Genomic DNA, 24,589 nt, shown 5'->3' with positions numbered 1-24,589 from the left:
GGCGCACAACGACACAGCTCTTCTACTGAACCATGTCTCTCATTTAGGACTCACAGTGAACTTTGCAAAGAGTTCGCTTGTTCCCAGTCAACAAACGACCTTCATCGGCATTGCCATCAACTCCCTGACTATGACTGCATCGCCATCCCCGCAGAGAGTGGACGATGTAATTCGTCTCGTCTCACACATTCAACGGGCTGTGACGCTGCCTTTTGGTTTGCTGCTCCGGTTGATGGGCAAATTGACTGCAATGTCGCTAGTGGTACCTTTGGGACTTCTGTTCTTATGTCCCTTACAGATTTGGATCAACAACCTAGGCCTCAACTCGAAGTTGCATCAGCACAGGCTTGTACGACTCTCCAACCAGTGCCTTCTGCACCTCAAACCCTGGGGGAACGTGGACTTCATCTGCAAGGGTGTCCCTCTAGGCTCTGTTCCTTCTCGCCGAGAGGTGGTTGTTACAGATGCATCACTCAAAGGTTGGGGGGCCGTGTGGAATCACAGGATGGTGAGGGGTGTCTGGAGTCCCCAGGAGAGACTCCAACACATAAACGTGCTGGAGCTTCGCGCTGTGCGACTGGCTCTCAAGCATTTCCTCCCAGCCCTGAGAGGAAGACATGTTCTTGTCCGGTCGGACAACACGTCAACAGTCTATCACATAAACCATCAGGGGGGCACCAGGTCCAATCACTCATTGGCAGAAACTCGGAAGCTTCTCTTATGGGTGTTGCCTCGCCTTCAGAGTGTCAGAGCAGTTCATCTGCCCGGTGTACAGAACAGCGCAGCAGATTTACTCTCCAGACAGAAACCACCACCGGGAGAGTGGAGACTGAACCCGATTGTGGTCCAAATGATCTGGCAGAAATATGGTGCAGCGGAAGTGGACCTTTTCGCTTCAAGCACCTCGACACATTGCCCATGATGGTACTCCCTCTTGGAACCAGACAGCCCGCTGGGGCAGGATGCATTGGCTCACCCGTGGCCGGATTGCCTCCTTTATGCCTTCCCTCCTCTCCCGCTGCTGATGTTGACACTGCACAGGATAGATCAGAGCAGCCACAGGGTGCTGCTGGTTGCTCCATTCTGGACTGGGAGGATTTGGTTTCCCATGATTTACAAACTCCTTGAGGGAGAACCTTGGGCTCTCCCGGAGAGGAAGGATTTGTTGTCACAGCTACAGGGGAGGATTTGGCACCCTCACCCAGAACGCCTTCAACTGTATGTGTGGCCATTGAGGGGCCAGACTCCTTGTTAAGTTCTTGTGACCAGGCTGTTGTTCAGACTATCCTTAATTCACATGCTGCTTCTACCAGGGCTTTGTATGACAACAGATGGAAGCTGTTTGCACGGTGGTGTGAGAAACAAAAGTTAGACCCGGAGCATTGCCCTGTGCCTATTCTTCTCAAATATTTACAAGAACTGCTGGAGAAAGGACTTTCTGTCGCTACCTTGAAGGTTTATGTTGCTGCAATCTCTGCCCGGCACGTCTACGTTGATGGCCGGTCAGTGGGTTCACACCTCTTAGTGTGTCGTTTTTTGAAAGGTGCTCTACATTTGCGGCCTCCAAGGCTTGCACGCGTACCTTCATGGGACCTTCCTCTAGTCCTGGAAGGTTTAACCTTATCCCCTTTCGAACCAGTTGAAAGTGCTGATCTTAAATGGGTGTCAGTGAAGACTGCCTTTCTACTTGCACTGTCTTCGGCTAAGCGGGTGGGAGAGCTCCATGCCCTATCAGTCGCTGGGGACTGTTTACGATGGAATTCTGACGGATCTGGGGTTACGCTGTGGCCTAATCCGTCCTTTTTACCCAAGAGAATTTCAGCTTTTCATGTTAACCAGCCAGTTTCCTTGGCTGTGTATGTCCCGCATTCTGATCCAGGATTATCTGTTTCAGGTTCCCTGTGTCCTGTCCGAATGTTGAAGCAGTACATTAGTGCGACTGCCGGGATCCGGAAAACGGATGCCCTGTTTGTGTGTTACGGTGATCACAATAGAGGCTGTGCTGTCTCAAAGCAGCGACTCTCGCATTGGGTCGTGGATGCCATTTTACAATTATATAGGTCCAGAGGTCTTCAGCCTCCTAAGGTTACGTGCCATTCCACCAGAGGGGTGTCCACCTCCTGGGCTGCACTGACAGGTGTCCCTTTGAGTGATATTTGTGCTGCTGCTACGTGGGCTTCGTCCTGTACCTTCGCCCGCTATTACAGACTGAATGTGGCCGCTCCTCCTGCGGTGACTTCGGCGGTGTTGTCTGCCTCCACTCCCCACTGCTGATGCAAGGTGAGTGTGACTCTTCGTGACCTTGTTGGTATTAAGTCATCCAGGTGCTAAAGCACCGCCCTCTGGCGGTCAGGAGGAATGAAATAGAACGAGAGTTACGAATGTAACTACGGTTCTATGAATTCCGGATGACCGCCAGAGTTGCTTGTCACTCAGAGTCTTGCGAGTTCATTCCGAAAAGAAGCGAGTGCTGGGTGCGTCTGGTATATAAAGACAACCAGTGACGTCACCCAGGTCACATTCAATGGTGTGACTTTGTTGGTATATATTCTCGACCTCTGTGCTGCGCACATGTAGTTATCCAGGTGCTAAAGCACCGCCCTCTGGCAGTCATCCGGAATTCATAGAACCGTAGTTACATTCGTAACTCTCGTTTTGTTTTTTTACCCCTCACATGCTGTAAACAAGTTAAAAAGATGTACAAAAGACTTTTTACACTGGAACAGATGGATTATGTGGCCAACAAAAAGCTCAATTCTGCAAAGCAATTATGGACATCAGAGAGTCTTTACAAGGAACAAATAGTTTTGTCTTTACCACTTATGTAACAAATGTGCAATTATTGATTATAAGTTGTTTGCCAGGTTGTCTGTTCTGCTGTTTTTTTTTTGTTGTTGTTTGTTTGTGTTTGTTTTTTTCACCATTTTTTTTGACAATTCAGAAATCAAGCAGCAGTAAGTGGGTTTTACTTTTGCAGCAGTTAGTTTTCTTTCTGCCTTAAATGCTATATTTTATACATGTGTACGGTGGCCAAGAAAGGCCAACATGCTTCTTAATTGAGACAACAGTAGCAAATGCAGAAAATGCTTGAGAATTCAACAAAATAAGCTGCATCAAAAACGCAAACTAATATAACATACAGCACGGGACAGTTTAACACAAAAAACAAAACAGACACTCTACAAATAGCCACAACACAACAGAAGTACTAACAACACACAAAGTTTTGTGCTTGCCTGGAGGGCTTTTACTAATCGACGGTTCATTGTGTCACAGCGCTCTATTCTCCTCGTTGCTGCCCAGCTGAAAAAAGTTTATTTACTTTATTGATGGTTTTACTCTTAAGGTAAGTGATGTTTTCACATTTTATTTTATTTGCAATGCATTTAGAAGTGGAAGCCACAAAATATCCACCAGGCAGAAACATCTTTTTGTATCGCTAGTACTTCTGTTGGGTTGTGAAGCTTTGCAGTACATCTGTATTTTAGCATATTGGTTGAATTAAATTTGCATGTGCTGTAGGTTGTGTTTCTGTTCTGTGTTGGCAAGTGTTTCGCAATTTGCAAGATGATTTTTGAAGCAACTCCCTCTTGTTGCAGTTTTTCCTCGGTTTGCTGTTTTTAGAGTAATTCGCAGATATGTACTTGGTACACGTGTTCCAACTGCGCCAAGTTTAGACGTAGAATGGTGCAGCTAACCTTTTGAGATGGTCATCAGTTTGGAAGTTGATGTCACCTCCAGCTCAAAGCGAGTGTTTCATTCAGCCCAGCTGTAATATTGAAGCAATATGCAGAAAGCGTTTCAGTGCATTAGTTCTTATCGTTTGTTCTGTCTTTACAATTTTCCGTCTGAAACTTTGTCAGTGTTTACAAGTATTCTGTGCATTTAAGATTTCAAACATAATTTTCATAAGTCACAATATCTTATATGCATGTACAACAAAATGTACCATATCAGTCTTATTTCACGTGGCACTTAAATGTGTTTTGTCAAGGAAAAAAAAAAAATCACATTCACAACCTGTTATTTGTGGTAACCTCAGCGCTCTGGGAATATTGGTTGGGTCGATGTACATTTTTGCAGAAACCTGCTAGATTAGGTATTGTGTAATTTTAAAAAAGCATATTAACATTCTGATGTATTAAACCTTTAGTCTGCTCAGTATTTAATGCATATTTATATAACTATTTTGTCACTGAAGCTTAGATTTTTACTTGTTAGATCTTAGTTTAGAATATAAGCATAAATTAAAAATGTAAAGTTGAAAAAAGTGTGTTTGTGTTTTGTATGTATTGTTCCTAGTTGCAGAATGTGACCTTAAGAAGCTACAAACTAACAAAACGGTTGCAGCGGAGAATTGTGCAGCATACAGTTAAAAATAACTGGCATTCTTTTTAAAGAAAGTTTCATTTTATTGTGAAAATACATTTGTAACACAAAGCAGATTATAGTACATAGCATTCGGTAAAGGAAGCCAGTGCACGTACAGTATTTACAGTTTTTTTTTTTTTTTTTTTTTTTTTAACTAAGCAGGTAAATATGCAGAAATATTAGTTATTGCTCAGTAACAGTTTGCTGGCCTTCTCGGAAGCTTTGACAGAAACCTTCACTGGAGTCCCTTTGATATTGTGCTTGCATGTTGCAGTTGATGCAACAGATCTAATAAATAATAGATATATATTTTTTGGGGGGGCACTTTTGCTGCAAGCGACAAGCAGACAGACAATATAATCTGAGCTAGAAATGTGCCTCGCAACCTTGACTCGTGACCTCCAAAGTATACACGTGCAAAGTTTGGTGCTGAAACGTTCCAACAGTTTTCACAAGCACAGATGGACAAATCAGGCCGGTGGAAGGTCCCAAAAGAAGATCCCACTTCATCACTTTGCTTGTTAAAAACGTGCCACATGAAACATTTCAGCACTTGCCTTTGGAAATTTATTCATAAATGCATACTTCATGTGACTAATTTTGGCCAGTAAAAAAAAAAAGGAACACAGGTTAGTTTGGATTTAACATAGGGGTCATAGCCAGGATTGTCTCAGGGGTATTAAAAGTATTCTAACAGTATTGTAACATACTTTACAATAATAATGTTAGTTTTAATCATAGAAATGTCATGGCTTATTTTAATTTAAAAAGTTTTTGTTCTATTCAAATGTCAAAAGGTTTTGGTTGAATTAATGCTGCCAATTTGTTGGAAGGAGCAAAACAGATATACTGTGTGACGCAGCCTAAAATAAAAACCTTTGCCAGTGTCCATACGTTTATAGATCTAAATGAATTTGAAAACAAGGTAAGTTTCAGTTTGTATCTGTATACTTTCTGTTTTTACTACAACTCCAATCGTTTCCACAGTTTGAGGCAGGTATGTTGAATGTGGGCAGTTGTGGAGGATGTGCTAAAAAAAAAATGCAGGACACACAATATCTTGCATACCTTCAGACACTTGAAATATTTGGTCATGTTCAACCATTGTTACATTGTAGACCAAAGCCTATTCAACTGCAGTTCAAATATAAAGTCACACCCACAGCATCATTTTGACAATGAAAATTAAAAGGGAACTTCAGGGGGGTGACCACATCAGTGAATTTTAGTAGTTCCTATTTAGGATGCCAAAGGGCTGGCACCTATTGTTGGGTACTAAACACATTGGTGGTGTCAGGATGTCAGAGCATCATTATGATGCTGCAAGACAGGACAACATATCACCAGAAACTTGCTATTGTAATCTAGACCTGTACCGACATTTGGACATTATTTCTATTCTATCTATGCCCATTTCTACCTCTGACACTGCAATGTAGTTAAATAGTAGTTTACATACGTCAAAATGCCAATGCTCTGTTAACGCCCATCTGTCTGTGGGGAACCGCCATAGGTTACCACATGTGCCACATCATCTGTGACGTTAATGTAGATAGCCCTGTTAGCCAACAGTTTACCCAGACTCCCCGAGATAGATGATTGACTAAAAGCAAATACTTTGTGTGCAGCTCCGTTTTGGCAAACCCAAGCATAAATAGCGTCAATGTGACATCAGAAGTTACCTTGATGCTGCTAACCTTTGAAGTACTGGAAGAGTCCAAAATGGTGGTGGTTAGCTTGCTCTGTCACATAATACACCAATTTGCAAAACTCAACCTACCAACATATGAACATGTATAATAATTTACAATTATTGTTTACAGTCAGGTGTAAGACTGGGTCAAACAGATATCTCTTTTAAGTAACTATTACTTGGTTAGGGACTGAGGGATGCTAGCTAACTAGACTATCCCAGTGAATATGGCTTGCAAAGCCAGTTAGCTTGGCTAGTTAGCATGTAGCTGGCACAAAATATGTGCTGTTGCAGTTGTTTGCATTCAGATAATGTCTTCTGATGTATCCATATGTTTATATGTGATGATTAGCGCCATAAGACACAATAAAGTAACTCAGAACCCGCAAGGAGTTTTTATGCAATAAAATTCCAGCCCATATTTCGCGAGGTCACGAATAAGATGACACTGATTTGGTTTGTGTTACTTCCAGGCTAACGCCCAATGATTTACAGAACGAAATCCATTAGTAAGCAAGGTAATTACATAGCTTCAGCTATCATCGCTATAACTGTTAAGTTCTTTATGACATACAGTAGACTACATTATTTGCACATTCCCCAAATGTTTGCAGTTTGGGATTTTACGTCTAGTGTTTCAAACGTCCGGTCCTACAACTGTTGATAGCTCACATTTTCTATCTCAGGGACAATAACAAGAGTTCTGTGGTTGTAATAAAAAAAAATAATGGTAAAATCTAATATAACTAAAAGTTACAATGTAAGACTAAAAACGTTTTTAAAAAATATGGGGGAGGGACGGGGGACTGTTGCGGTCTAGGAAGGCCGTGTAACAGTGTATATAAGTACAGTTTTCTCCGTCAGTCATCAGCTTAAACTATCACTGTGTCAGGCTCTTAAAATGAAAGGAACACCGGTGAGAAGAGTTCATTTACAACGTTGCTACATTCAAATGGCCTTGATGTGCCTGGTGTTTTATCAGCCTGTTGTAGGGAGTGACGAACAAACAGATCCCTCTGGCATCACACAGGAACAAAGTGGAGCCCAGAATGAGCTGTGCTACATTCACAGCATTCCCTGTGGCAAAATGAACTATAGTCACATCTGTAACCACAAAGGTCTAACGGATGAAAATGTCAATGAGGTGGAATAGAAAGACACAAAGTCTAAACATCATACGATTATAATTGTATTTCCAGTCCCCTGTGAGCATTGCAGTCTTTGCTGGACATCAAACTGCACGTGAACCTAAGATGAGCACGAGAACTGGGCACATCTCTGAACAGTACAATAAATTAAAACAGGTCCAATTTTGCTCAAATGATACCCTGTAGTCAGAGTGTACAGTTCATGGTCCAGAGGTTTTTCCATCCGGTTCTGAACCAGTCCTTTCTTGGTTCAGTCACATCTTTATCCAGAGGAAGTTGAGGCTGTGGAAGGCGTGAATATGGGTTAATATCTCTTAAATCAACATTATATCACACTAGAAGAAGGTGGTGATCAATGTGTTGAAGGGATCTGCATGCTGATTTGGCACAAGTTTTATGCCGGATGCCCTTCCTGACACAACTCCACATCGCATGGAGAAATGTGGCAGAGGTGGGGTTTGAACCAGGAACCTTCTGCACTGAAACCAAGCACACTAACCACTTGGCCACCACCCCTGCCCAGGAAACATACATATAATATGCATAATTTGAAGATGCTCAACCAGTAACAGCAGAATTCATCCTTGTACAAACTGAATTAAAGGGGTCATATTATGCTTGTTTTCAGCAAGCTAATATGGATCACCAGATGTCTTTTAAAAAGATACTAGAGTTTGCAGCCATACAGTAAATACACTGTAGAGCCAGCGGTGATATATCCTAAAAGAAAGATTTTCATTTGTCTAAGATGTGGCCTGTTTTTGTACCTGTTGCTTTAAATGCTGCTGCTTGCCATGCCCCCTCTCAATTTTGGGGGCATAGAGATTTCCTTCATTCTTCCACAGATCATGTGCATGTGTTGCACATAGTGTACACCAGCTCAATGGGCATCTTACAAATCATGTTGTACTCCACAGAGACTTGTGTGACATATGTCACAGATGACTAAAACAAGCTGGTTCTGGCCTAAATGTTGCTTACAGCAGCAGAATGTCTACGTGCATAGTCAGGTAGGCCTTGGGCGTGTTTAACATCAAACACCAGCATTGCAAAAGCAAGTGTAAAATGTCAAAATGGACTTTGAACAATATAACCCCTTTAAAATTTAATCAGATTTTCATTTGAAGAGAGAGATACAAAAATATGTTGGCCTAAAGTATGTAATAATGGATACGTACTGAAGTGTTTAAGCTTGATAAAGTGGCCCTGCCGTTTCTTCAATGGGTTCTGTAAGAAATAAAGACAATATTTCAGCCCAGTTTTGCGCAACACCTGAACAAAGACTAAAAGACTGCAGATGGGGGCGCTGTTATGACAATGTACAAATAATATGAAAATCAATGAGGAACACTATTAAATTACCCGTTTTATATGAATGAGGATCCATATCTGGCTCAAGATTTAGCAGACTTCCATGGGCAACTAGACCTTTGATGTTAGAGAATCTTACCACGTAGGGGCCGTTTCTGTGCCTTGCGTCGATGCAACATGACCCCAATGATCAACACAGCACCAACCAGCACAACAGCCAGCACCGAGAAACTGGTGATGGCGGCCAGTTTCCACACGTCAGACGACTCTTCAACATATACACCTGAAAAGTTTTTTAAAAAAGCAAAAATAATTTGAAAGGCAGCAGGAAATGATGTCACTGATGCGTGAAGCCAAACTGCAAATCGAATGTCTTACACGTGTTGCACGATGGCGTCTTTGGGTACTGTTTACATAATGCACATGAGACACAAGCATCCAAGTCGGAATTCCAAAACTCAAAGCTCTTACATTGACCTGCAAAGACAAACCAGTTAGATAATTAGATGTGATGTTAGCGGTACTTTAACATGAACACCTTCTACTTATTCTGCTGATTTATATTCTAGCCACAGGAAATTTTGTAAGTCGCTGATCTGGCAGCATTGGGAAAAGCCACGGAATATTTATACAACCCCTGGCAAAAATTATGGAATCACCGGCCTCAGAGGATGTTCATTCAGTTGTTTAATTTTGTAGAAAAAAAGCAGATCACAGACATGACACAAAACTAAAGTCATTTCAAATGGCAACTTCTGGCTTTAAGAAACACTATAAGAAATCAAGAAAAAAAGATTGTGGCAGTCAGTAACGGTTACTTTTTTAGACCAAGCAGAGGAAAAAATATGGAATCACTCAATTCTGAGGAAAAAATTATGGAATCACCCTGTAAATTTTCATCCCCCAAATTAACACCTGCATCAAATCAGATCTGCTCATTGACATTGACCCTATGCCATGACATTGACCCTATGTGTCTTTTTGCAAGGAATGTTTTTGCAGTTTTTGCTCTATGGCAAGATGCATTATCATCTTGAAAAATTATTTCATCATCCCCAAACATCCTTTCAATTGTCCAAAATTGTTGTATGGCTGGGGGGCCTGGCTGCCTTTTTGTTTCTGTCTTTTGTTTTTCCTTCCAGGTGGCTTGCATTTGGGACTGAGTGGCTGTGTTGCTGAGGTTATCAGGACCTCACCCTGATCACCTGTGGCTCGTCAGGACTCACAGCTAAGGTGCATCTATATGGATTGGAACATGGTGGCATTTAAGACTGGAGTATACAGTGTGTATTTGCCAGAGACTCGACCTTGTGACCAGACGGGTGAGATCGTCGTCTCGGGAGCCATCTCATCATCAGTGGATGCAGAGAATGTCCAGGGTTTGATGCACGGTCTGTGAAAGAGGAGGGGGTGAGGTCTCACGCTCGTCAGCACACTTCCTGAGGTACGTTAGATTTTGTGACTAACATTTATACAGTCAGTAAATGTGGTGTCCCTCACACCTTTATTATATTGAGCTGTATGTTAGTCATGTATCGGCTTCCACTGCAGTGGAGTTTTGTGAACTGGATGTTCCATGCCTGCAGGTTGGGAAGCTGATTAGTAATCAAGCCAAGAAGTGTTTGCTGTTTGTACACCTTTAAGTGTTCTCTCTGTGTGTAGAGTGTGGACTCACATAATGGTTCCTTCTTTCACAGACTCGGTTTGTTGCGGCCACCTGGGGGGTGTCGGCGGGGTCCTTGGGTCTGAACAGCTTCTGGCTCTGGACCGTTAGCGCTGCTGGGAGCGCACCACGCCAGACCGCACTTTCTTTTGTTATTTTTTGTATCACTGTTATGTATTAAATTCAGTTAGCCTTTGTACCGTGCTCTGCTTATTTCATACTGGGTCCTTCAAACGCTGGTCGGTTCTCCGAGCTGCGTCCGACACATAACACAAAATATCAACATAAACTTGTGCATTTATTGATGATGTAATGACAGCCATCTCCCCAGTGCCTTTACCTGACATGCAGCCCCATATCATCAATGACTGTGGAAATTTACATGTTCTCTTCAGGCAGTCATCTTTGGGTGATTCTTAGACTACGGGCACTTATTATGTCCTTTGATCATATTGTATGAAAAACAGAAAAAAGGGGAAATTTCACACTTTTATAGTTATCTTTACAATGAAAGTGTGTTAAGAAATTTGTTCTAGTAGTCTATGATGACTTTTTCAACTTTTTTCAGCATCATTATATGCAAATATTGCCGTTTTGTGCTTGTCCCACACCTAGACTTTTGATCTTCAATGATAAAAATGAATGGTAAAGAAATGTTTTTTCTAATGTTTTAAAATATCTCTGAACAAAATATCAGTAAAATAATCAAAACATAATTGGGGTATTCAATGTCATACAACTGTTGTGATTTTTTTAAACAAAATGTAGTTGTCCCACACTATTGCCGTCATTTCCACCACAACACTGTAATGTCCCTTTAGACAGTTTGTATGAAAGATTGTTTGGGTAGTTTCTATGGAGATAAACAGTGACATCAGAGCACATGTATATAGCGCCAAATCACAACAAACAGTTGCCCCAAGGCGCTTTATATTGTAAGGCAATAGTGTGGTGGAAATTACATTTACAAGGCCAATAGTGCCCGTAGTTAAAGAATCACCCCTTTATAAATCTCATTAGAAAGGCACCAAACAAAAGTTCCAGCATCATCACCTTGCACAATGCAGATTCGAGATTCATCACTGAATATGACTTTCATCCAGTCATCCACAGTCCACAATTGCTTTTCCTTAGCCCATTGTAACCTTGTTTTTTTCTGTTTAGGTGTTAATGATGCCTTTCGTTTAGCTTTTCTGTATGTAAATCCCATTTCCTTTAGGCAGTTTCTTACAGTTCGGTTACAGACGTTGACTCCAGTTTCCTCCCATTCGTTCCTCATTTGTTTTGTTGTACATTTTTCGATTTTTGAGACATATTGCTTTAAGTTTTCTGTCTTGACGCTTTGATGTCTTCCTTGGTCTACCAGTATGTTTGCCTTTAACAACCTTCCCATGTTGTTCGTATTTGGTCCAGAGTTTAGACACAGCTGACTGTGAACAACCAACATCTTTTGCAACATTGCGTGATGATTTACTCTCTTTTAAGAGTTTGATAATCCTCTCCTTTGTTTCAATTGACATCTCTCGTGTTGGAGCCATGATTCATGTCAGTCCACTTGGTGCAACAGCTCTCCAAGGTGTGATCACTCCTTTTTAGATGCAGACTAACGAGCAGATCTGATATGATGCAGGTGTTAGTTTTGGGGATGAAAATTTACAGGGTGATTCCATACTTTTTTCCTCAGAATTGAGTGATTCCATATTTTTTTCCTCTGCTTGGTCTAAAAAAGTAACCGTTACTGACTGCCACAATCTTTTTTTCTTGATTTCTTATAGTGTTTCTTAAAGCCAGAAAGTTGCCATTTGAAATGACTTTAGTTTTGTGTCATGTCTGTGATCTGCTTTTTTTCTACAAAATTAAACAACTGAATGAACATCCTCTGAGGCCGGTGATTCCATAATTTTTGCCAGGGGTTGTACCAAAAGGATCATCGGGATTGTAGGATACGTACTTTTACGTAGTGGTGATCCAGATCTGAAATAAAATCTGTTGTCTCTTCCTTTTCCTTTTATTTCTTCATTTTCTTTTTATGTTTTTCTAGTATTTCAACAAATAGTATGCCATAATATGATGTCATATTCATCAACATATAGCCCAAGTTTAAAGTTTATCTCTCCTATATTGCTTTAAATCCTTCCAACATTTCAAAACCTGACTTTATGACATTACAAAGATACATATATATAAACCCCAGTTCACATTTCCCTTATTTCCTATTATCTGTTTCCAATATTAAAAAAAACAATCTTTACAACATCACGAACATACATTTGATGTAACAACCACCTCTGGGCCCAAATTGAAAAGTTTCAGTTTCTTTTTTATTTTTCAAACATTTCTAAAAAAAAAAAAAAATGCTTGATGACACCACAATCTTAAAGGCATTTTTTTTTTTTCTTTCATCTGGTCCATTTCCTTTTAGTCCTTTCCTTATATATTTTTCCAGTGTTTCAAGAAATGGCTTTATGACATCACAATATCTATAATATATTAAAAGATACCTTTCAACCTGTGGTTTCTAAGTGGTATGACTCTTTTATCATCTTCCAGCATTACAAGAATATTATAGCAACATAATTATCCATTCATAAAAGGTCACCACACTGAAAGGCCCAAGATTAAAGATTTCTCTATGTTTTATGGCTTTATTTTCCATTTCATCTTTTTTTTTTCAGTGGTTCAAGAACTGGCTTTACAACATCACAAACAACTATAAACGTGATATCAAAGCCAGTAAGACCCAAGTTTAAACCTCATTCCCCATCTTGATGCAGGTAGAACAACCCTGTACAGAAGCAAATTTCTAAATTTGTTGCTTTTATTTGTGCAAATGGACCAGTTTTTGTGAATTATTAGGCATTTAACACAGTTTAAGCCTGTGGGATATTGCAGATGCACTCAAAAATGGCTCTTTGTATGAACTCAGTTCAGTTATGTGCAGGATTTCCATCTAATAAATATTACGTAGGCCCAACTAATTTAAATTGCATTATCTTGCATGGATGTGTTTTATTTGAGTTGGGGCCACATATACACTCAACAAAAATATAAATGCAACACTTTTGGTTTTGCTCCCATTTTGTATGAGATGAACTCAAAGATCTAAAACTTTTTCCACATACACAATATCACCATTTCCCTCAAATATTGTTCACAAACCAGTCTAAATCTGTGATAGTGAGCACTTCCCCGTTGCTGAGATAATCCATCCCACCTCACAGGTGTGCCATATCAAGATGCTGATTAGACACCATGATTAGTGCACAGGTGTGCCTTAGACTGCCCACAATAAAAGGCCACTCTGAAAGGTGCAGTTTTATCACACAGCACAATGCCACAGATGTCGCAAGATTTGAGGGAGCGTGCAATTGGCATGCTGACAGCAGGAATGTCAACCAGAGCTGTTGCTCGTGTATTGAATGTTCATTTCTCTAACATAAGCCATCTCCAAAGGCGTTTCAGAGAATTTGGCAGTACATCCAACCAGCCTCACAATCGCAGACCACGTGTAACCACACCAGCCCAGGACCTCCACATCCAGCATGTTCACCTCCAAGATCATCTGAGACCAGCCACTCGGACAGCTGCTGAAACAATCGGTTTGCATAACCAAAGAATTTCTGCACAAACTGTCAGAAACCATCTCAGGGAAGCTCATCTGCATGCTCGTCGTCCTCATCGGGGTCTCGACCTGACTCCAGTTCGTCGTCGTAACCGACTTGAGTGGGCAAATGCTCACATTCGCTGGTATTTGGCATGTTGGAGAGGTGTTCTCTTCACGGATGATGCAAAGGAGATGTGTTGCACTGCATGAGGCAAATGGTGGTCACACCAGATACTGACTGGTATCCCCCCCCAATAAAACAAAACTGCACCTTTCAGAGTGGCCTTTTATTGTGGGCAGTCTAAGGCACACCTGTGCACTAATCATGGTGTCTAATCAGCATCTTGATATGGCACACCTGTGAGGTGGGATGGATTATCTCAGCAAAGGAGAAGTGCTCACTATCACAGATTTAGACTGGTTTGTGAACAATATTTGAGGGAAATGGTGATATTGTGTATGTGGAAAAAGTTTTAGATCTTTGAGTTCATCTCATACAAAATGGGAGCAAAACCAAAAGTGTTGCGTTTATATTTTTGTTGAGTATATTTATTAGATGGAAATCCTGCACATAATTGAATTGAGTTCATCCAATGCATCAGTTTTTTTTTGAGTGTGTGTCGGTCATGCTTGGAGCAGAAATGAAACTAGACGACGCACAGAAGAAAATTTGCTCGTATCAGTTGTGAAAGACGGAACTGGAGCCGAACACATGCAGGTCTTTGTGGGTTTGGTCATCTTACAAAACGAAAGTTTGGAAATTCCTTCAGGGCAGGTGGCGCGGCTGAGAATCACTCAGTCATTTTGCATGTACAGACAGCCAGTGCGTGAAGGGCAGGATGTGTTTTCACAAAGTCCTTCGGTTGAATTCTTTGGCTTTTGTGTACGTGAGCAACTTCCAGTGAATAAATGAACACGTCAGATAGAAACTGCAGCGGTAAACACGAGAAATCATCTACGTGTTAACACAATGAAAAGCTTAATCTCTTTTTGCAGCAGCCAGACAGGTGAACAATAAAACTTCCCACACAATAAGGAAGCTGAAACATCTCTGGCAAGCTAAGACACAAGTAACAGGAGTGTTTCTGTCACCATGGGCTTTTCTTTGTCCCTTTTTACCATCCTGGCTTTGATTAAAACGCATGTGCCTGCATTAATACTCCAGCGTCATACATGAATATTGTGACATCGAGCCCATGGAGGATCACACAAATCATGTTGTCAGAACTGTGCTGCAAAATAAAAATGCTCATGTGATGGGAAAAAACAAACAATGACATAAAAAGAAAACAAGGAATTCATCTTTGGATATTTGACAAATCAAATGATGAAACTCATTATTTCTTCTCTGCATGATGTAGCTGCATCTGGAACCATGCGAGCATAATTATCATCTGATGTGTGTTTATTGTTGAAACCAGCTGCACCAATCATTAGAGAAACAAACACTGCAAATATCAAAGCTACTTTTGGCATAAAATAAAAAGTAGCAAAGTGATGAGTGAGAAACGTCTGCAATGAGCGCATGAGTTTAATTCCTCTGAGAGGAATTGCCAACGTGGAGGGAGGGATTTAAAACTTGGGGTTTACTCTGCCACCCTCATATAAATGGACTTCTGTTCAAAAGCAAATAGGGAGATCAAAGATAGGTAATCTTTTAAACTTTGATCTTTGGCCATTGTATGTTGTTGTATGTATGGATCTTTCTGATGTCATAAAGCCAGGTCTGCAAAAACAGATCAAAAGTCTTTTTGATGTCATGAAGACAGGTCTGCAAACACAGATCAAAACTAAATAGAGATCAAAAATAGATCATCTTTTAAACTTTGATCTTCAGCCATTGTATGTTGTTGTATCTATGGATCTTTCTGATGTCATAAAGCCAGCTCTATAAATTTGAGACCACCTCAAAGGAAATAAATCAAAAACAGCTAATCTTTTAAACTTGACAAACATGAATCTTTGTAATGTCCTAAAGCCACCACCAAAAATAAAAGAAAGTAAAATCAAAAAATCAAATATACAGTCAATAATAATTTAAATTTGGGTCTTACATCACTGTGACATCATTTGTATGGGCATGTGTGACATCAGAAAGCCACTTTTTGAAAAGGAACAAAGCAATAAAAGGGAAACACATTTTTTTAAAATAAAGACTTTCAACTGTATCTTGACAGCTAACACACAAACAAGGTGCGCAGTGGGCACAAATGCATTTGGGGTGTCTCTGAATGCACATTGTTATTTAAGCAGCAGGAAATACCAGTGCAAAGCCACACACTGCATAGATTACACTGTGTTGATTCGGCATGGGTGTTTGTTTTGTAGTCCAAATGCATCAACCAGAGTGACTTAAAATGGAGTGCACCAGGTGCTGTGATACTTGAGAAACCGTATGCAAGTGAAATGATTTCTGGTGCATTAACGGATTAGAGCCAGTCTGTCAGAACACATATAGCACACAATGGCTACCAAAGCTCCCTGAGGTGAAGCAATGCAAGAGCATGGTCAGATTTTGTATTTACTGTTATTTCATTTCAGTGGCTGTTTTCAGTTCACTTTCATTGTGTATTTTGCAGCCAAGTGTGAGAAAAAGAGAAAGGTGAGACAGATAGTGGTTTTTTTTTTCCATATTTACGTTTCAGCTTCGCATTACAGATATCGATGTCAATTGTGCACATTAGTGAGGCACAACAGCTTTGAACGTGCATATTAACACCTCATGTTATTTATCATATGTGTCACTGGAGCACATCGTCTTTGTGTCCATGACAGACAGACTGTGGTGGTAGTGGTGGTGATTTTGTATGTGTGGGGGTGGGGGGCAGCCATAATATTACTGTCATAATACTGGAGATGATATGTGCAGGCAAGCAGATTGTACACACATTGTGAACCCACTTATCTGAGGCGCGTCTGAGTGTTAAGATTTGTTCAATACAATACAGATCCTTCAGGATCTGCCATTACCAATACCAATCCGATACCCATTTCCCTGTGTTAACACAACTAATCTGTTGATAAATACATTTGTCTGGCTGTACTTTGCTACCCTGACATCTAAAAAACAAAAGAAAACAAAACATAATTTGTAACTGTAAAAGAAATATTCTACTCTCCTAAAAATAACAGCAATAATAACATACAAAGGCCAGAAAATGACTTGGATGTGCAATTTAAAAAAAAACCCTTGTATAAGATTGGATTACTCCCCCTACCAGCACTCTGATACCATACACCTCTACTTTAAATGTGTTTTTTGCTGGTCTAAGTGGCACATATTTTCTTGGTGATGGACAATATCACTGCGCCAATGACCACATCTTACTTTTACACCAACACGCCCAGATGAGCGCACGTTCTGTTGTAATTTGGAGGACACAGACACTGGGTGTAAAAATTACAACTGTTAGTGGAAACAAGCAATGCCACCTTCACCGGGCTGTGCAACGGTTTGCACTGGGTGGAAGATAGTTCCCTTCAGATTATATCTACCAAAAGTTAAATAACAATAAAGGCAGTTGTTTTGGTGTAAATTTTCTTATGTTTTCCCAACATTACAGGAAGATATGTGCCAGATACTGGAGTGGAAGAACACCTGTTGTGTAATAATTAGTGTAATAAGTATGAGGGAGAGTAATAGATATGCTGATGGTGTGAAATTATGACTGTTGTATGAATGAAAGTGCCAGAGTGAACAAAAGCCAAAGCTGCAACACGGAGCACACACGGCCTCCACAATATTACTCTATATTCATCCGAACATCCAAATGTGCTTCTGCAATGAGGTTTATGCTTTCATTGTGTCTGTCCAGGTCAGTTCACAGAAAAGTGGCAAGATGAAAACACTATTTCACTTCTTTTTTTTTTAAAGATAGCAACATTATTTTTGCATATTGTGCAGTTTTACTGTAGTTGCTGTACTGGAAAAAAACTGAGCTGCAAAAATTTAAACATTGCTCAGCTGTGACAGATATAGGCCCAGACGTGTGCAAATTTACTCGTACATCCTGAACCTTCCTCATTTTGTCTCACATCCAGTAGACTGTCACTATTTCAGATCACTCACCACCTGCCTTAAAAAAAATAAATCAATAAATAAAAATGCACCTGCTCGATCAGTCCTTTGAATGCATTTGACCATTCTGAGTCGCAAGCACAGGTTCAGGCCTTCATAGACTCTCAGTGTTGAACCGATGAGTCATGTTGCACCAGCGGTCATGGCTAAATGTTTCATGGATGTGGTCAGTGTTCTCCTGGTGATTTCAACCACACCGCACCCTACAACTCCAACTGACCTCTAAGTGAAGGGTTCAAAAGGTCACAGAAAAGGGACTGGAACATGAGTGCAAGCCTGCATGATGTTGGCATCTTGACAAACCAAAACCACATCTGAGATGATTTCTTCAAGAGCCAGAAATTGCACATTTTCTCCATTCCTGAGCACAAACTGTGGATTTTTTTTTCCCCCAGGGGAAGGTTTTGCTGTTTAATGAGTAAAGTGAGATTTGCTGTTGGGAAAGAGAGGCTGGTGAGGGGGGGGGGGGGGGGGGGGGGGTGCTAGTTCATCAGAAGTTGGGTAAGCAGGGAGGAACAGCTGATGACCAGATGTAAAGTTTAAGATTGGGACCCCCCTCAAGAATAAAACCAAGTGTGTTGTCTAGTTTGATAGAATCTTAAATCCAGAATATTTGGTTTGATAATTCATGATTTGAATGAATGAATTATGCCTGAAGAAATGTTCCTGACCCAGTTACTCAACATCTGAGCTCTTCCAGCTTCTGCAAAAATCCAAATCTCAAAGGGCTGTGAAAACAAATCCAAGATTTTTTTTCTTTTTGAATGATTCTTGTGAAAGCACATGTCGACAAAGTGAACAAAGACAGTGTTCGTCTCTCCATGTGGCCTGTGTCCTGTTCAGGGACACGGATGGATGGGGTGAAATAAGGCGATCGGAATGCGGAACCGGTGAGAACTGCAGCTGCTAAAGAAAGCGGCTCTGTGAACCTCCACGACCACCACACACTAAATAATCCAGGTTCACACAAACACGGCGAGGTGTCTTTACAGATTAAAGAAAAGTCAGTTACGATCATCCCGCATCCATTTACGCACCGATTTACGCACAGACTTGTTTGCATCTTCTTACAAAAATGTTAAAATAAAAAAAAAAAAACCTTACTTTTCTGCGCGTTGGCCCCGTGGATGCTGGTCACGGCCGCTATAAGAAGTCCACACAAAGCGCAGAGCGCGTTTGGAGCCATTTGTCGTCCGTGCGTAAAAAGCTGCGCGCTCGCCGTGGGCTACAACACGATTCCCGAAAAGTTCATGTGAATCGGCGCTGCTTTCCAGCATGGAAAAGCGAGCATCAGAGTGAGTCACCCGGAGGAGTCTGCGCCTTGTTTTAATAGCGCACACACCCACGCTAAACAGTTCAACTCCTATGACTCATTTCCTATGTACTGTACGACTCTGCGCGCGCTCTCTCTCTCAGGAAACTCCGTCACCAAACTCTTTGGATTCACTCAAACTGAAAGTTTTGTACTTTCACCACCTCACGGCGGAGAGTTTTAATATCCATAAAGTTGTGTTTTATATCCACACTCCTCTTTTTTCCTCCCCATCTCTCTTATTTGTGCGCAGTCTGGACTTAATAGTGTTCTTGTTGTTAGTACCACGCCTGTGCGCGTCATGCACGTCTGTGCCAAAAAACACAAAGCCCTGGCAGGAGAGCGCGTCCCAAACAGAGACAAAAGCAGATGACATTCACTGCACAGCTTTGAGAAACTTGGGAGTTTGAGAGCTGATCTTTACTGCTGTAAATGTGCAGAAATGTGTTGACGTTCGCACCGTGACGCAGGGTGGTGTTATTAGAGTCTGGGGCTGGGTGTAGTCTGCTTTTTTGCACAAAAATGCAATAACAAAGTCAGTGGACAGATGCCTGGACTGTTATCGCAGGATTGTCTCAAAGCACAAAGTGATGCTCTCATTTTAATCCAAACCTGACTTTTCTCATCATAGGTACACTCTTAAAAAATGCACTGGCTCAACTTTTAAAACGTTATTTGCACGGATGTTTTTAAGTAATTACAACTCAGCCATTACTGAGGAAATGTCATGAGACTTTTATAGTAAGACTGACGCAAGTTTAGCAAAGCATTTATATACTTAAGTACTTTAGTACACTGAAAAAAAGCAACTTAAAAAGCTGTTTCAATTAGTAGCACATGAATGAATTAAGTTGTTTGAACTTAAATTAGTAAGTTAGATCAACTTTAACTTACAAACTAAAGTTCAAAACTTAATTCATTTACAGTTCAGTCCAAAAGTATTTGGTCCCTGGTATTTCACATTGTAATTTGTTTATGCAATTTCAAATACAAAAAAAAAAAAATACATGAACTACAAAAAATAAACATTTCTAAAATTATCATTCTTAAACTTTGACTAAAAGCAAATCTCTACAACTTGATATGAATTAATTAAAAATATAAAAGTCAAGATGTGAGGTGCAAAGGTTTTGGTGTAAAGTAGCCAAATTATATCTTTTAAGTTATAACTTATTTATTACCATTCTACACTGAAAAAAGAACCAACTTCAAAAGTTGTTTCAATTGATAACGTATAAATTAATTAATTTGTTTGAACTTAAGTTAATAAGTTGGATCAACTAATTTCAAACTTAAGTTCAAACAACTTAATTCATTTAGATGTTAACAACTGAAACTATTTAAGTTAGTTCAACTATTCTTTTTCAGTGTAATCAAATATTCATGCAAGTTACTCAAGTTGAGGCGGTTAAGCATTTAGTATACTTGCTTTGTCCTCTACAAGGTCAATTAAGTTGAACCAACTTAATTAAAATGACTAGGTGTTAAGTAGCCAAATTATTTAACTTCTACTCATAATGTTTTAGAGGAATACTAACATTTCACTTTAATCACAATAAATTACATGCAGTCAAACTCATTTTATGATCATTCACTTAAAAAAAAATAAATCGCCTGTCCAAATGTTTTGTACCAACACCTTGTAATAAGTCGTCAGCTTACTGAAATGTGTACATGTTCAAACTTTTTTTCATGCTGAAAAGTCTCTCCAGCTTATTCAGCCACACACACAAACCCCATTAAACATTTCTTTAAACAGTGTAAGCTCTCTCCAAGGACTGATAAACTTTTTCACATTTCTTTTTTTCTGCAGTTTGGAACGTGTTTCTTTTCTTTTTAAATGTGCTACAATGGTGTGAACTGCCTTTCCCACAAAAGCGAACGTCAAACACACCCTCACAAAATGTGCAGTAACTGCTTTCAAAGCAGATGTTTTTGCACTCAACAGTCACGGCTAACCTTTAGGAACGCGGTCTGAAGAGGACCCGGGGCAGCACGGCCCACTAAGGACACCCATATGAGCTGACTTTCCACTGGAGTGATTTCATCAGTAATGAGGCACTATAAGCTGCAGATGTTGTGTCAAACTCTCCAACGGCAACCATGGCAACAGGATGAACACACAGCGAGGACCTTGCCCAAGGTGATCCAAACATTCCTGTATGTGCTGACTGTGTGCCAGGAGCACTGTTGTTTCTCAGACGATGCAAATACTGTAGCCTGAGCCGAGAACAGAGCCGACTGCGGATCATATCTATTAGAAACACGTTTAAGCGTTCCACGTGCACAACTCTGAAGTCTGAAAAGAACAGCTTCTTTTCATTTTTGTAGGATTTTATTTTCTTGGTGGGATTTCCGAATGCAGGACAAAAGAACAAGATCGGGAAGATCGATGGTGTAGCACTGATGTTTATCAAATACAAATAAATCTGTAAAGATACGTTTTAAAACGCTGACTAAAAAGGGAGGATGTTTGACATTTGGCAACATTGGCGCACACATTAAAACATTGCACAACAACTGTGTTTATTAACTACAGCACAAAACACACACAGATGTGTCTGTTTGGTCACCAAACTAATCACGAGCTGGTAATGATGCGGTAAAACGAGTCTTTCTGAAGAGAGATTAAAATGGGGAAACAAATTCATTTCTTCTCCCCACAGACTTTTCCCCCCATCAATCCGCACTTCTTTTTTTCTCATCCTTTGGTTCGTTCTGTCTTCTCCTCTGTCTCCCTGTGAACTTAGGTTATGTAGATGCGGTGAAAGTCGTTGGCGCCAAAGGCGCAGTTGCACTTGGGGCACTTCCTCTGTCTGGTGTCATAGCGCATCTTCAAACACTCGTAGCAGAAAACGTGGAAACATTTGGTGAGCACCGTCTCCTTGTCTCGCGTGTTGCAGCAGGGGCAGCGCAGCTTGGCCTGAACATGGATAAAAAGCATTTTTATATAGGCTGAACCCGACTTACCAACACTGTTATTACGTCTGCTGACGGCTAGGAGCTGAGGGAGCGACAAGAATCCTAAAACACATCGCTGAGCAGTGGCAGATCTAGAGGGGGGTTTGAAGGGGTTGCACCCCATGACCAAAGTTGTCATAAAATATGGGAAAGGTCTCGCATAAAAAAAAAAAAGGGGTGACTGATGAATGCAGAATTAGATTTTCCCTGTATAAAATAAAAATGAGCAATTCCATGAGACTGTCAATGACTGTCAATTACCACTTCCAATAGTCTCGCTAAAATCTTGCTATTCCAGAGAGTCATGGTTTGTCCAGTATTTTTTTTTTGTCATATTAATAACAAGTCTCAGGCACAGGTAGAGTACAGCAGGACCACTGTAAGCTGGAACAGACGCGACAGTCTCATAGAATTAGCTGTCTGTATTAGAAATAACAGCTAGTCAGTATTTAGCTGACTAGATTGCCTTAAGCCTGGTTCACACGACAGGATTTTAAAATTATCCTTAGGTTTCCAAAACCCGAGAGACCACACACGTGAAGATAAAAAAAATCATGGATCTAACAGGTTTGGTCGTACAGTGTGTGGTGTTCAGCCACACGGTAAGGACAAAAACACCACACACGAACATTTCACTCATGGACATTTAAGTTCAGACAGGAAATCTCGCAAAATCTCTCGAGATTAAACGTGACTTCAGACTCATGGCACAATTGACGGAGGTACTTTGTGGACTATTTAAAACAGAGGGGAAAAATGATACAAAAAGAAAAAGAAAAGGCGTTCTTTAAAGGAGTGGAGACAGCGTGACCACTGGACTTTCTGGTAAGTCAGAACAGCTGTTTTGATTTTATTTTCCGCTCCGTACGTCTGTCACCTCACTTTATGACTGGCTGCACGTCACATTCAGCAGGCTGCGTGCTCATTTTGGTCGGAGGACACAACACGCTGCGATATCGGGCCAAAAAAATCCAACATGTTGAATATCCCCGATTTGCGATCGGAGCGCTTCTGACATCCTTCCGAGCAGATCAGAGCGCTCTTAACACACCACACACGACAGGAATATCTGATAAGATTATCTTTAGCGTCATCACAATTGTCGAGGCGTCCTTAACCCTATAACGCCAAGTGTATCATATTTGATACAGGATTTTCTGAGATGTCTGCTTCATCAGTGTGATGTTTTCTCCCCAAAAAAACCCATCATATACAATCAGATACTTGTAGTGCACAGACAAACCTGGATTTAAAAGGGATGTTTTATGCTAGAATGTCTAATGTAGCAAATATGATACAAATAAAAACTCATATGCAAAAAGGTTTTTTTTTTGGTTTTGTTTTTGGTGGGTTTGGTAAAAGGTCCAATAAAGACTCTTGTTTCAAAAAATTAGAATTTTCTGACAATTATTTCACAGGGTGGGCTTTATAGGGTTAAGATTGTCAGAAGGGGAAGATCGGGTCCGATATCGGCCTAATTATCCTGCCGTGTGAACCCGGCCTTAGAATGCAGGGGGGAAAAAAACCTATAGATTAAAAAAAAAGAAAAAGCTGGGGGGGGGGGCATGCCCCCAGACCACTAGAAAGCGGCCTATCCTCAACAGGCACTACCAACACTGAGAAAAGATCCAACTTAAAAAAAAACAAAACGTTACTATCAGTAAAACCTGAATGAAATAAGGTGTTTGAACTTAAGTTTGTAACTTACAAACTTAAGTTCAAACAACTTAATTCATTCAGGTTTTAACAATTATAATGTTTTATTAAGTTGGTTCAACTATTCTCTTTTTTCAGTGAAGTTACAACACCCCCCCACCCCCACCCCTTCACCTGAAGCTAGATCTGCCCCTGCTGAGCAGAGTATTTCTCCAGAGATTTGAGCTCACTTTCTGTCTCCTACTAACAGCCAGTCCAGAAAGTACAAAATAAAGCTGCAGTATTTTACATCCATGACACGTTGCTTTTTACCTGCGATGTTATAGTTCTGTTTACAACAGCCTCTTGGTGTTGTTCCCCTCAGCCGTGTGTCACAAATTAAAGATGTCGTCACTCTCTCACCTTGTACTGGTTGATCTCTTCCTGCAGGATCTCGTCAGCATCGGAGTACACCTCCACCTTCTTCTGCTTCTCCAGCTTACGCCTCAGCCTGGACAGGTCCTCCTACAGGACGTCAACACAACGCACGGCTGTGATTTCTCATGTGCTCCTTCTCCAGGAGAAGCTCTAATCATTGTGACAGGAGTCACACAAACACACACCTGTGCTCGTTTAAGGTTGCTGCTCTCCCTCTCTCGGGCGGTTCGGTTCTCAGCCACAGAGACCTGGATCTCCTTAAGTTTAGCCTGTGTGTGTTCCAGCTGCACCTTCAGGTCCTCCGCCAGCTGGGCAGCTTCCACTGCCTGCAGCGAGGAACCAACCGGATACACTCAATGAAAAACACAGTGAGGA

General features: G+C 40.7%; 2 protein-coding genes across 2 annotated transcripts in view; both read right to left on the bottom strand.

Annotated features, from left to right (window-relative positions):
- Positions 1 to 4,397: 4,397 nt before the first annotated feature.
- Positions 4,398 to 19,360, bottom strand: LOC117530994 (tumor necrosis factor receptor superfamily member 12A). Its single transcript, XM_034193984.1, has 5 exons — positions 18,973 to 19,360; positions 8,902 to 9,000; positions 8,663 to 8,806; positions 8,391 to 8,439; positions 4,398 to 7,494 (listed from the first exon to the last, which is right to left on the bottom strand). Exons 1-4 carry the CDS (start codon positions 19,052 to 19,054, stop codon positions 8,399 to 8,401), a joined length of 366 nt encoding a protein of 121 aa, XP_034049875.1. The 5' UTR covers positions 19,055 to 19,360; the 3' UTR covers positions 4,398 to 7,494; positions 8,391 to 8,398.
- Positions 19,361 to 21,905: 2,545 nt separating this feature from the next.
- The window catches only part of LOC117530954 (E3 ubiquitin-protein ligase BRE1B-like), a 37,921-nt gene continuing 35,237 nt past the window's right edge, over positions 21,906 to 24,589 (bottom strand). The window contains exons 18-20 of the mRNA XM_034193920.1: positions 24,400 to 24,540; positions 24,200 to 24,301; positions 21,906 to 22,103 (exon numbers count right to left, since the gene is read on the bottom strand). Coding sequence (XP_034049811.1) covers positions 21,927 to 22,103; positions 24,200 to 24,301; positions 24,400 to 24,540 — 420 coding nt within the window. The 3' untranslated portion in view covers positions 21,906 to 21,926. The remainder of the gene's footprint in view (positions 22,104 to 24,199; positions 24,302 to 24,399; positions 24,541 to 24,589) is intronic.

Source organism: Thalassophryne amazonica, chromosome 18, assembly GCF_902500255.1.
Source record: "Thalassophryne amazonica chromosome 18, fThaAma1.1, whole genome shotgun sequence".
Lineage (NCBI taxonomy): Eukaryota > Metazoa > Chordata > Actinopteri > Batrachoidiformes > Batrachoididae > Thalassophryne > Thalassophryne amazonica.
Note: the sequence above shows the minus strand (reverse complement) of the source record. Positions and strands in the feature narration are given on the sequence as shown.

Bases quoted from the DNA above. Each gene is read 5' to 3' on its own strand.
- LOC117530994 (XM_034193984.1), bottom strand. From the start codon at position 19,054: ATGGCTCCAAACGCGCTCTGCGCTTTGTGTGGACTTCTTATAGCGGCC. The intron at 9,001-18,972 runs GTAAGGTTTTTT...TTGTCTTTGCAG, and splicing joins CGGGGCCAACGCGCAGAAAA to GTCAATGTAAGAGCTTTGAG. The intron at 8,440-8,662 runs GTAAGATTCTCT...TATTTCTTACAG, and splicing joins ACAGAAACGGCCCCTACGTG to AACCCATTGAAGAAACGGCA.